General features: G+C 40.4%; 1 protein-coding gene across 1 annotated transcript; it reads left to right on the top strand.

Annotated features, from left to right (window-relative positions):
• Positions 1–8,181: 8,181 nt before the first annotated feature.
• On the top strand, positions 8,182–11,425 carry cyp2r1 (cytochrome P450, family 2, subfamily R, polypeptide 1). Its single transcript, XM_031846897.1, has 5 exons — positions 8,182–8,454; positions 9,010–9,151; positions 9,265–9,897; positions 10,050–10,379; positions 11,062–11,425. The coding sequence occupies exons 1-5, from the start codon at positions 8,218–8,220 to the stop codon at positions 11,277–11,279; spliced, it is 1,560 nt and encodes a 519-aa protein (XP_031702757.1). The 5' UTR covers positions 8,182–8,217; the 3' UTR covers positions 11,280–11,425.
• Positions 11,426–13,288: the final 1,863 nt, after the last annotated feature.

Raw genomic sequence — 13,288 nt, 5'->3', positions numbered from 1 at the left:
TTGTGAATCTGCTGAGCACTCTTTACAGTGCAGGGTTTTATATATGTCCCCCATGGGTGTCTTTATTAAGTGGTCATAGTCTATTGGCCAGTCAAATGGTTTAGCTCAAACTGCGAGCCAATCAGAAGTACTACGTCACTTACAGCAGGCCAGTAAAAGAGCTTGTACGTAAATGGCGTCAATAAATGGTCATCAGTGTGTTTAATTCACAAAAAACTGCCACGTATTTCAATGAGAAAACAAAACCTCACTGTCATAGTTAGTTTTAATTAAAATGGTCAGAGAATTTAAACATAAATCAGCAGTGCCTCCGTTATTGAAATATGTGATTCAATGTGATTTTTAATGTTGGGCCATTTCATCTGTAAGTGGTTAAGATGAACAAGGTTAGGGCTAATAAGAGGCACGAGATCCAAAGGTGTGCAGTACCTACTCACATACAGTGGGGACAAGATTCAGCACATTTACGAAGACAGTGAATGTCCACAGTTGATTCATGTTTCATTACATATTACCAGATAGCAATGTCTTAAACTAAAAAAAAAAAATGTGTGACCTTTGTTGCAGTCATTCACTCAAGTTGCATTTTGAAATTGGCAAGAGGAACAGGGTCAAAGGTCAAGCGCATGGCTCAAATGTTCATCAGTATGCCATCTAACAGCCAAACAATTTGCAATTTGAATGCTTCAATATAATATTGCCCCATTTGACACTGCTGAACAATTTAGAAGTGTGTCTGTAAATACCAGAGTAATTTGTATCCAACGTGTTATTAGATCTAGACATCAGTTAACCTTGGTGTCAATTTCTGAAGTAGATTTTAACTTCCCATGCCTCTGCATCAAATTATATTCCTGACTTTTTCTGACTGTTTTGATCCTGTGCATTTTCATATTTTATATACAATAGGATAAAATAATGCCTTTCTTGAATGGGAATAGTGTCCATGATACACTAAATCTTCCCACAGAATACAGTAGTGTCCATCCGGTTTCTCCGAGCTAATTACTGTGCTGTTGGTCTCTGGCCATCTTGTAATTCCCCTTGTGTAACAATATTGGATGATGTATCATAAAGCACCCTGCCTCCCAGTTAGTTTTTGCGTCACTCATTAGTGTGGATGAGCCTTTTAGTACTACTGAGCAGACCTGCAGGCTCTATACCAGAAGCCCTAAATTAGTCTCCAACAGCTCCATATGTCAGAAACTGCTCATGGAGGACTTAAGACTTTGGAGAAACCCAGTACAACCCAGTACAGCAGATATGTGAAGATAGAAAATCATGAGTGCTCAAACAATCTCACTGTTTGAAAATTCACCAAAATGATTATAAATACACAAGTTAAAAATCACGCTAACCATCTCTCAAACTCCGACAAGAAGGATCTCTTCCTCCATGCCAAGAGCCGCCTTACACGAGTCTGTGTAAAAGTAAATACTCTCCACATTGTTTTGTACTCGAGGTGCTCCCAGGCCTTGGTTCACCACGGCCTGCTCTGATCAGTGACACGAGTTGAGGCAGAGAAATTACATTCCAAGGGGAAAAGTCTATTGTCAAGAATGCAATTATCTCACACTGTTCACAATCCCTAAAGTTTGGCACGAATTGGCCTGAACAACTAATTGCAACACAGGAGAGCATTCATGACAGAGAGGGCAGTGTTATGCTCAGTGCAGTGCTCATCAGTCTCAGCTGTGTCCGTGTGTGAACGTGTCTTCTCCCAGAGAGAAGCACCACTGTTCTTGGCTGGGAATAAAAAGTCTCAAAGAGAAGTTCCCTTTAAAGCTCACTCATATCAACATCTTGCATTTTTCGAACAGGCAGCAAGAGTAGATAATCAGCTGGAATGATACCACAGTTAGGCTATATACTGTATATTAAATATTTAAGTTGGTACATGAGGATTGTGGAAATTTGAGCATATGGATCATTGTGAGGTGAAGTGTACATCAGTCCTCTGAATTTTCGCCCTTCTAAGCCTCCAGGCTAGTGTTGAATGTTGGAAGGCAAGCTGAACATTGAATAAGTCTTGACATTATACGGTCAGCGAGAAATTAAAAAAATTGCTCCGTGTCCAAGAATGTAGACAGATCCTCAATAAGAGAGGAAGAGAAACTCAGAGAATTTTATTTTTTTGTGAAACTAGAAAAGAGTCTACAACTGTTTTGGGAAGGGAGCAGTCTGACCAGGCAGAGACAGCTTCACACAAATATCACTATGGTACCTGATCTGCAGGAATACCTTAGCATGACCACTCAACTCACCTAAGCATAACAGATCCATTAAAAATGGCAGGGAATGTCAATGTGACTCCATTTGCACTACTGTCGGCTTTTAAGGTGAAATCAATTGCCAGGTTGTAAGTGAGAATGTTTTTCTTGATATCAGGACCTGATAGACACAAATAGACAGTGGTTCATAGACACAAACAGTTGGACACCACTTTGGGGATGAGTTTTTTGGTTCAGTCCTAAAGTAGCAAGCTTTTAAGTGTTGTGAGTGTGAAAATAAACTGTTGGCTGGATGACCTCTGGACCTACACTGGAACTGTCAGAATGGAGGAAGCAGAAAATTAACTATTAGTAAGTTGATGAAAAACTTTATTGTCCCTGTTGTGGAAAATTATCTTTGGCTTGAAACAATCCAGTGAAATTGTGAACACAGGCCAATGATGAGAACAAACAGCAACTGTGTGAAAACCTTTAATGGAAGTGAAGTGCCTGAAAACAGTTTACAGATCAGTCTCTGCACCTTCACAAAGAACATAAAATCACCCTCATTCCTTGCTCATGGAATTACAAACATGAGATGAAGTATCCATTAGCAAAGGGACTTACACCTGCTGCTCTCCATTAGAAAGCTCACCAAACCTAGCATAATATTTAAACACCTGGCCGGTAGTTGCAAAGGGATTACAAAACCTCTTGATCTTCCTGCCACTTTCATTATGTTCTAGGGAAAAAAAGAGGTTCTGGACAGCATTAGTATTACCAGGGAAGGTCGGTAATTCGATTTTTCCCCATGCACTTGATAATTCCAGTCATCCGGACAGTAAATAATTTACTGTAGAACCACAGTAGGGACCCACCCAAACGAACATGCCACACAATGCCCTACAGTTTAGCTAAACAGGAAGAGCATCTTCAAATGGCCTTATAATGTATAGCAACTGATGCTGTTCCACCACACATACAGTAAATGCATTAAATCCCATATATTGATCAGGAAATGAATACAATTATCCCAGGATAGGGTTATTATGACAATATGTAGAGAGGGGGGGTGACATCATCAGGGTTATTTTAAATTATTTATTTTTTATTTTTCCAGATTAGATAACATGTTTGGGGTCAAGAAGTAAAAATGAAATGCCACACCTGACATGACCTGATAATATTTATGTCTTCATATTACACCTGTATATTCTTGACATTTCCAAGAAGAAGCGGTCGTGATTATGTCAAATATGTCTTTCCATATTTCTTTTCCATAATTCTTTCCATGCCAAAATATGCTCAATGTTAACCACCTGGACATTCGTTGTGTCGCTGGTGTTTTGATTAATTCAACCGCTAACAAGATAATGCAACAGTGAGAACATGTTTATTTGATTAAATTTGACAGATGTGTTTAACGCTTCCAGAATAGCTTTTGAGTCTCTGGAGCTGGCAGGAAGCAAAGAAGTAATTTGCAAGAATGTCCTCATTAGGTAGCCCTAACAAATATGAATGATTGGGAGAGGTCTATAGAGAGGCCGTCTAAGAAAAAAGCTTACCAGCTGCCTCAGCAGGAAGGAACGGCTGGGTAAACAACTTCATGTCAGGTCAAGTTTAACTGATCACACAGCAGCATGGAGAGCATGGTTCTACTAAAGTGCTAACTGTCTATAGTTTAAAACCCCATTAATGAGATGATAGTTTCTTGGGTTAACCCTTACAAGCTCTATCCGTTCTCAACTACAGACCATATAGCAAAAAGCTGTAGGCAAAACAATAAGTGAATTAATAAATAAATGTATAGTGAATACACTGTCCTACAGTTTTATGTATGTATTAAAAAGTGTTACCTGTTTTTAGAACATCCACGCACAGTCCTGCAGCTTTTAGCCAACAGGTTTGAAAAATCGAACACACAACGAATGCACGTTTGGAATGTGGTGCCTGCTTTAACCTTCAACCTCTATCAGTAGTGCATGAACCTTCAACCTGTTTGAGTCAAGGAAACTGGATCAGCTTACTGGGGCAAAGTTTATTCATAAAAAAAACAAAACAGGGTAACACCAAAAACGTGCTCGCTCTTCATTTACCTCGATGAATTCCATTTTGGCAAACAAAAGAGGGTTTCTTATTTCATTTGAAGCATCACTTTAGAAGATTTCCGTCTAAAGAAACAGTTCTGAGTACATTTTGTATTATTGTGGTTGATGTGTGATTCAGTGACAATAAAAAAAATGTGTTTCACTCAGTTTCCACATTTTGTTAAAAAGTTTGCTTGTATGAATGGAAGCTGCATTATTCAAAGGCCCATTCATATAAGGAGTTGGAACTAGTGTCAAGAAATAATAGAAATTGGGGGGCAGCACAGTGTAAAACACACACTAACACTGTAGTTCAGAGGTCCTCAACAGGGGGTCCGCGACCCCTAGGGGGTCCGCGGAGGTACTGCAGGGGGTCCGCGAAATTTTTGGTTGATTAGACAATTTAAAAAAAAAAAGATTCCAAACATGAATCTGTCCATTATTTTAATAGTTCAGTATTGTATGCAAGATAACAGGTATGTTTATGCATGGCAGTGCCACTAATAGGCCATCACTCATTTTCGATTCCACATTTATGTTTAAAATGAAAACATCAGTTTGAATAGCTTGTGTGCATGATTATCATGCAATTGACAGACAATGTTGATATAGGCATTGGTATCAGCTGACAAGGTATGTTTATGAATGGCAGTAGTACGGCCTCCCTACTCACTGTACCTTGCACATGTTTAAAATAAAAACATGAATATATGAACCTGTGCATTATTTGAATAGCTTAGTATTGAATGCACAATGAAGAGGTATGTTTATACATGGCACTAGGCCCAGTTTAATATAAAACACAATTTTATACAATAAATATTGTCGGGGGTCTCTGCTCCATCTCTCGATCAGTTTAGGGGTCCTTGGCCTGAAAAACGTTGAAGACCCCTGCAGTGTAGTTCATCAAACCCACTATTAAAGTTGTAAAAACACTGAGGCATTGAAATGCTTTTAAAAATATGCAAACCAGCGCTTTGATGCATGAACGCTTGCACACGCAATAATTGACATCACACTTTTGACAAATTGTTCATATGAACTAAACTGGGCAGGATAGGCAACAGACCCATTCATATAAAGAGTTGCAACTGTAATAGAATGTTTAAACAAGAAAATAAACTAGATGAACATACCAAAACATAAATTAATTCAATACAGTGACAATCATGCAGAAAGAAACACTTTGAAGTTGTATTATTGTGGCGGTATTGTGTCTTACTTTTTCCTGCTTCTGTGTTGAGAAAGATGTCAATATCTCCTCCTCACATGTGTGTGTACTGAAGAATAAATACTGTTCCACTATATTGTTAAAGCAATGGATTTAGAATCACAAAAATAATCTATTAAATGTTTTCGCTTGGGTTTGTTTGTTCAGTTGGTTGATCTTTAGCTCTGAAAATTTGATTTGTTTTTTCTAAAAAGCTCACCTTAAGCAATAGTTACTTTGACCACTACACACAGATGGAGCAGTCAACACAAATTAATTACATTTGAGGGAAGGAAAATATTATTTGAAACTTACTGAATGTGAGTTTGTTAATATTAAACATTTAAGATGAATAGGCGGGTTCAGTAGTCATAATAGCTTGTAAGTAAGTTAATTAGCTGTCCCACCGACCACCCAAGAAGCCATTACCAAGTTTCTTTTTCTTTTTCTTTTTCATTTATAACTTATTTGTGGTCTGAATTAAGATTTATGTGATTTATGTGCACGCAAAGAACAAAGAACAAGCTGCACTTAAACTCACGTCCACAATGACAAATGTAACTAAATGGCTTGCAGATTCCTGCCTTCACCTGAATGTTAAAAAGACTGTTTGTATGTTCTTCACAAAGAGGGCTTGCAAAGTGCCACTGGAGCCAGATGTTAGAGCCAGGTAGTGTTAGATATTAAATATTTAGGATTTTTTATTGATTCTAATCTCTCTTTTAAAAAACAGTAAAACATGTGACAAAGGTCGTAAAATGTAATCTCATGAATTTTAAATACATAAGACACTGTCTAACCATGCGGGCTGCAAAATTGTATTTTAATGCAATGATTATCCCCCATCTGACCTACTGCTTAACCAGCTGGGCACAAGCCAGCAGCACAACATTAAAATCTATTCATATTCTCCATAAACAAGCTCTAAAAACACTTGATTAAAAAAAACAAAAGTCATCATCACTGCAATATTCTCACCAAACACCATATCCTGAGTTGGGAGAACATCATTAAATTCATTGATGTGTGTCTGGTTTTTAAAATTGTACATGGTATGGCCCCACCTCCGCTTAGTGATTTTATTAAACAAAGCACTCTAAGCAGCAGACTCACTAGATCTGCTTCAAGAGGTGATTGTGTCATTCCACATAGGTCAAGCTCGTTTAGCAAATCTACATTCTCTGTGAAGGCAGCACACTCGTGGAACACACATACGCACACAAAACACGTACAAAACATGCAAGCATAACCTGGCTTGTTGCCAATCAGGTGTGCAAGCATTGATGTGCTTTCTGTCCTGCCTGCTTGTTTCGCCTATATGTGCATTTCTCTTGTTCAGTGTTGCTATTTTCCATTTTTTGATGTGCATGTTATGTGCTTCAGTGTTATACTGTATACATGCTTGTACTGTAGGTGGGTTTGTTCTGCCTGACGCATGCTGCAGTCTGTTATGTCTGCTCTGCTTTTATGTCGTACACTTTTCTTTTGTATTGGTTTTGTCTATACGTTGCTGTCCGTTTGTCTATGAATTTTAATTCCGTTTCCATTTGAGATTTTGTTATTTTAGGCTGCCTTGAAACACCTGGCCGGGGACAGCAGATGTAAATTAGCCTCTCTGGCTAACTCTGGCTCACTTACAGTTCAACTGTCGATTGGTGTGCATTGTCCCTGAACAATAAATAAATAAATAAATAAACAAACAATAAACAAACAAAGCTAATTTAGCCATTGATATAATGTCTAACTCCACTTCCCAGAAATACACGTCTACCTCAAACTTTAACATGGTCTATACAGCATACTGAACATAAAAGCAAGGGTTGGTAATGTTGGTAAATTATCCAACTGAAAAATCCAGCCTAGTGTTGCAAACTCTTTCCAATACAAACAACTAAATCTAGTGAGAAAATTCATTCAATAAAATATTGTATTTTGTAAGCCGACTCCAGAAGTTAGCCCCGCACAGAAAATAAGATCTGTGGCAAGTTTATGATACTTTTTACATGTATTTTGACTAAGCATCATCTTTAAATATTTCATTGCATCCGAGTGATTTTCCCTTTGCTTAGCCAGTCAAACATCACACTGGAGTTCTTTAGCATAGTTTTCTTTTCTATTTGAGTTTGAAACTGTTCTGCTACTGTTGATCTTAATCCTTTTTATGACCTAGGAAGCAGCACCACCCTACTGGGAGCTGCCTCTAAAATGTGTCTGCATTTTTGTCTGTGTTTTCCTTGAAACAATGGCTGGCTCTGTGCCCACCGGTTTTACCCAGCCCACTCTCCCCTACTATAGGTTAATATGTTATATTTAATGTGAGCCTACTTACATGTTTGATGTCAGTCTGTCTACTGCTCGTGCACGTGTTATTTAAGCATCAAGACGCTCGTCTTGAGCCAACGTTTTACAACTTTCATATGCATTAAGTGCAGTGTGACCAAGTGCATTTTATGGTGCGCGTCCCCCTTCTGTATGTTCATTCAAAGCTGCCCAAAAACCCAACCTATAGCCACCAAAATGATCCGGCTTATTGATCAAGTGCAGAACAAAGTTCACCAATAGTTGACACGGACTTTGCTGGCCAATCTTTGCTTTAGAGGCGGGGGATAGACAGTGTGCAAGATGATACATATGCGCTTCAGTTCTTCTGAGGAGAAGCCAAAGTCGGCAGAGGTAGTCTAGAGGTGGAAGAGAGATTGTTTTGAGAAAGATGGTTTCAATTCAATCGCAATCTCTGGTGCCGGTGTCCTGCGGACAGGCTCTTCTCGGTGTGGGCTGTTTGGCTGTCGCCCTCCTCGCTTTTCTGCTGGTTCGCCAGCTCGTCAAGCAGAGAAGACCACCGGGCTTTCCTCCTGGTCCATCTACCATCCCTGTGATAGGAAACATTATATCTTTGGCCACCGAGCCGCACGTCTTCCTCAAGAAGCAGAGCGAAGTTCATGGACAGGTAACGATTCGGACTCGTTTTTATGACTGCAGTGCATTTTAAACTCTGCAAACTTTGCAGTGCATGACCTCATGCCAGATGATCAGACTTGCATGACACACACATGCATGCACACACGCACACACACACGCACGCACGCACGCATTGCGAACAAAAGAGACTCGCTCTAACGTTGTTTCTGCAGCATTTGGAGGAGAATAACCGACAAAATCAGGGACTCCCGAAAAGCACACAGAGTTTCTTTTGGTGGCAAGTTGTGCTTTTTAAAGTTAGACATAATTTAAGTGCAGAGCTGGATATCTTGTAAATGGAGAGATAACCTTAAATATGGGTCAGTCTGTCTCATTCACTCACTGTCCTGAGCAGGGAAGTTTAACTGGCTCATGAAAACTCAGTTTGGACACTATTGACAAAGAGCGGACACAAGCAAAATGTTGCATCATGGCTACAATTGTGGTATTAATCTCACATACCTTGACCCGAGGCATTCATTTGCATAGAACTGTCTGCAAATAACAAAAGGACAGTGCTCATGTCGCAATGTGTACCTTTCAGATTTTCAGTCTGGACCTGGGAGGCATCCTGACGGTGGTATTAACTGGATATGACTGTGTCAGGGAATGCCTCTACAATCAAAGCGAGGTGTTTGCTGATCGTCCATCGCTGCCTTTATTCATAAAAATGACCAAAATGGGTGGTAAGATGTCATAAGATTGCAATGCATACTATTTCTCATGCAACAGTATCTGAATCATTGCAGTTGCCACGATATAAGCTCATCTGCTTTACGTCTTTCTCCACCTTCCAAAGGGCTTCTCAATTGTAAATATGGCAAAGCCTGGATTGAACACCGTAAACTGGCTTGCAACTCTTTCCGTTACTTCGGCAGCGGCCAGAAAGAGTTTGAGAGGAAGATCTCAGAGGAGTGCATGTTCTTTGTCGATGCCATTGACGAACACAAGGGGAAACCCTTTAACCCCAAACACCTGGTAACCAACGCCGTGTCCAACATCACCAACCTGATCATTTTCGGTCAGCGTTTCACTTACGATGACCGCAACTTCCAGCACATGATCGAGCTATTTAGTGAGAACGTGGAGCTAGCAGTGAGCGGCTGGGCACTCCTCTACAACGCCTTCCCTTGGATTGAGTATTTGCCCTTTGGGAAACACCAGAAGCTGTTCCGCAATGCTGCTGAGGTGTACGACTTCTTGCTGCAGGTTATAAAGCGGTTTTCACAGGGCAGGGTGCCACATGTACCTCGCCACTATGTTGATGCCTATTTGGATGAGTTGGAGCGGAGCACAGGAGAACCTGACTCCTCTTTTTCCTATGAGAACCTCATCTATTCAGTGGGTGAGCTCATTATTGCTGGCACAGAGACCACGACAAATACCCTGCGCTGGGCCATGCTGTACATGGCTCTCTACCCCAACATACAAGGTCAGTTATACTAGAAGCCACATCCCAATATGAAAACATTTGACCCAGAGAGAGAGTTGATGGACATCTGTCTATCGGCTCCTCTAAATGTAATGCTTGTGTAATGTTCCGCATGAATAAATGCCTGATGCCATCTGTTTTTCTCTTCAAAGAGAGGGTGCACAGGGAGATCGACAGCGTGCTGGCCAATGAGAGGGCACCCACTTGGGAGGACAAACAGAAGATGCCCTATGTGGAGGCTGTTCTGCACGAGATCCTTCGCTTCTGCAACATTGTCCCCCTTGGTATTTTCCGTGCCGTCTCCCAGGATGCAAAAGTCAACGGGTACACAATTCCCAAAGGCACCATGGTGATCACAAACCTTTATTCAGTGCACTTTGACGAGAAGTACTGGAGCGATCCAGGTGCTTTCTCACCACAGAGGTTTCTGGACAGCAATGGTAACTTTGTGAGGCGTGAGGCCTTCCTGCCATTCTCCCTGGGTTAGTATCTCTGTTTCTCTTAGATTCCAATACTCTTGATAAAAATGATTGTGGCTTTAGGTTCTTTGATTAGTGAAACTGGAAGGTAATCACAGTATGTCCCAGGTCAGTGGTGACCTCAAAGCAAATGCTGCCAAGCCATAAACTAAAACTCAACTGAAACACATGAATGTGCATCAGCGAGAATGGGGTCTTAAATACACTAAATTCTGTCTTTAGCTTAATTTTTCTCAGTGCAATCTACTTCCCCCTATAAATGAAATAGAAATGTAAAACTGTATGCGTCATGTATACATACCAACATCCCATCTACATAAATCCATACCCACCTTTGCATTACAAGACAAAATAAAACAAATATCCTGTTTGTTGAGATTAGAGCCAGAATATTTTCTCTCATCTCTCTCTCTTTTGTCATGTTCTATATAGTCCGTTACGATCACAGTTCATTGGCCGATAAGCATCCGTAAAATCCCCAAATTCAAAAGAAATATCTGTTAAAAACCAAATGTGTTTACTTCAGCTGTAGCATATATTTATGATTTTCAAGTTCCTGTTCTCATTTTTACCCCTCATCTGTAGAGTGTGTGTTCCCCAATGTCTTTCTTGTATTTTTGAGGACAGATGTTGTGTCTGTGTGTGTATGAGAGAGTCTAAATTAAAGAACTTTCTTTTTTTTCAGGGAGGCGGTGTTGCCTGGGTGAACAGCTGGCCAGGATGGAGATGTTCCTCTTCTTCACCACTTTGCTGCAGAGGTTTCATCTTCAGTTCCCTCCAGGAAGCATTCCCAGTGTCACTCCCAAACTGGGCATGACCTTACAGCCCAAACCTTACTCCATCTGTGCTGTCCGCAGGCAGCAGAAAAGTCCCTGCTTTGGAGACACTCCTTATCACAATTAGGCAAACAACAATTAAATACAGCTTGTTAAAATATTCAAGCCAGAATTAAACTAGTTTGCAGAGCAACGCAACCACATGATACAGGTGCATAAAGGTGTATCGCTCTGGACTGTAGCGTCCAGTTCCTGTGCATCACAGTTTTTCCAAAGGACTTTCAGGGATATAAGTAGCTCTTTACATATGAACATTTCATTCAGTTTATACAATTACTATTGAATTCTTTTACTGCGCAATATGCATGTTTGCACAATACTTTTAAGCAGCAATGGCGGTGACAAAACTGTGTGCTGAAAGACGTACTGGGAACAATTGATTCAGTTCTCTGTAGCTCAGAGCTGCTCTGACTCCAGAAAATGAAATGTCTATGAACCTTGGTGCGGTAGCGATGTCAATTATTGATAGTAAGTACACCTATGATGGATCATAGCCCTGTCCTCCGGACAGCTTCAGGTCAGACAAATTACACCACTTGTGGAGTACATGTGGAGCGAAATGTGACTTTCCAAGAAAGTTCTGAATACTGTGTGTTGGACATGGGCCATCACCTGAACTGACTCTGACCCTTCCTCTAGGGATTGCGCACTCTGGAAAATATGTCTCTTGGAAGGCAAATGCAACTCTGGTGGATTTCTAGAAACTGACTATGCAACACTGGTTTCTGCTAAATGGTGCTTATCAGTACTAACAGAGTACTGCATTTATGTTTGAGGTTAACTTTTGTTTGTCCTTTTTTTTGCAATACTGGTGGTATGAGTTTTGTTTTGTGTGTATTCATAAAGTCTTTCTTAAGATATTTAAAACATGCCATGTCATCTTTTAGCTGCTGCTAAATTGCTAAAACCCAACACTAAAATGTACAAAGATCGCATATTTATTGCTTGAGTGTTATCCACATGTTAAGACCCCAGATTATCCCTTTGAATACTTGCAGAATAATTTCAATAGGAGTATGCCTATTAATTCAGAGACCCAAGTCCTAGGACATCCAACGTACAATAATAATTAGCTATCATAAATTGTAAACTGTGTTGTTCATAAAGGTTAAAAGCAGCTCAGTCACCTATGTTCTAAATTTACCTCCCCCCTTTGCACTGCTCTGCTCCCAGTAGAATACACTCAGACTTCAACACATTATGTGCTTTTTCTTCTGTGGCTTATTCACAAATTGAGCAGACACAGACAAGATTAGCATCAATGTGGAGTTGGTGGACCTGGTGAATGCAAGTTCAATACTCTATCTCATTTTAGCTCAGTTTTTCTCTCCACCAACTCCTGAGGAAAATATCTGGTTCTTTAGCTGCTAAATGCTCGCCTATGTTCACCCAATAGTCGCTGGCTGCCGTTTGGTGCTGGGCAGGTTGAGTAGAGTGGGTTTTCAGAACGTTTTTGCCGAAAATAGGGTCCTGCTTCCGCCAAAAACGACACTCATGTGTGGTGTGAGCGAACCAAAACAGTAAAGTTGCAGGCCATAAAACCAAAACCATAAGCTAAAAGACACTGTGTTATTGTTAAGGAGAACTGCAGTCGGGTGAATATTGTCTGAGGGTGTGTGATCTTTAGCAACCTCTTTCCTATCACATGCAACGATTTGAGCCTTTGTTAACGTAAAACATATTTTTAACAGCCGCTTTAAAGGCTCTGCACACCCACACAGGTGATTTCTGTTAATGTGGCTGATTAGACCTCTGCTCAGGCTGAAGTTGGTTGGAGCTCTGCAGGGTTTCATGCCCTTCTATCAAAAACAAGGGCGTACATTGTTCCACCATATCAAGCACAACCTTACCAAGAGTAAGAGAGATGTCAATCAAGCAGTTTGTACACACCCACTGACCTGAGAGGAGGTCTAATAAGGCGTATAAGTGCAAACACCTGTGAGCGTCTTTAAGGTGATACTCTTCTGTTTATTTTGGGTGGCCTGGACACAAAAAGTAGGTTATTGTAGTATATAGTGAGTTTATACAGACACACACACACACACACACACACACACACACACACACACACACACA

This window comes from Anarrhichthys ocellatus, unplaced genomic scaffold, assembly GCF_004355925.1.
Source record: "Anarrhichthys ocellatus isolate YVR2014 unplaced genomic scaffold, GSC_Weel_1.0 scaffold6, whole genome shotgun sequence".
NCBI lineage: Eukaryota > Metazoa > Chordata > Actinopteri > Perciformes > Anarhichadidae > Anarrhichthys > Anarrhichthys ocellatus.
This window is presented reverse-complemented; position numbering and strand designations above follow the sequence as displayed.

Coding starts and splice junctions, on each gene's coding strand:
- cyp2r1 (XM_031846897.1), top strand. CDS start 8,218: ATGGTTTCAATTCAATCGCAATCTCTGGTGCCGGTGTCCTGCGGACAG. Junction 9,152..9,264: donor AAAAATGACCAAAATGGGTG/GTAAGATGTCAT, acceptor CACCTTCCAAAG/GGCTTCTCAATTGTAAATAT. Junction 10,380..11,061: donor CTTCCTGCCATTCTCCCTGG/GTTAGTATCTCT, acceptor CTTTTTTTTCAG/GGAGGCGGTGTTGCCTGGGT.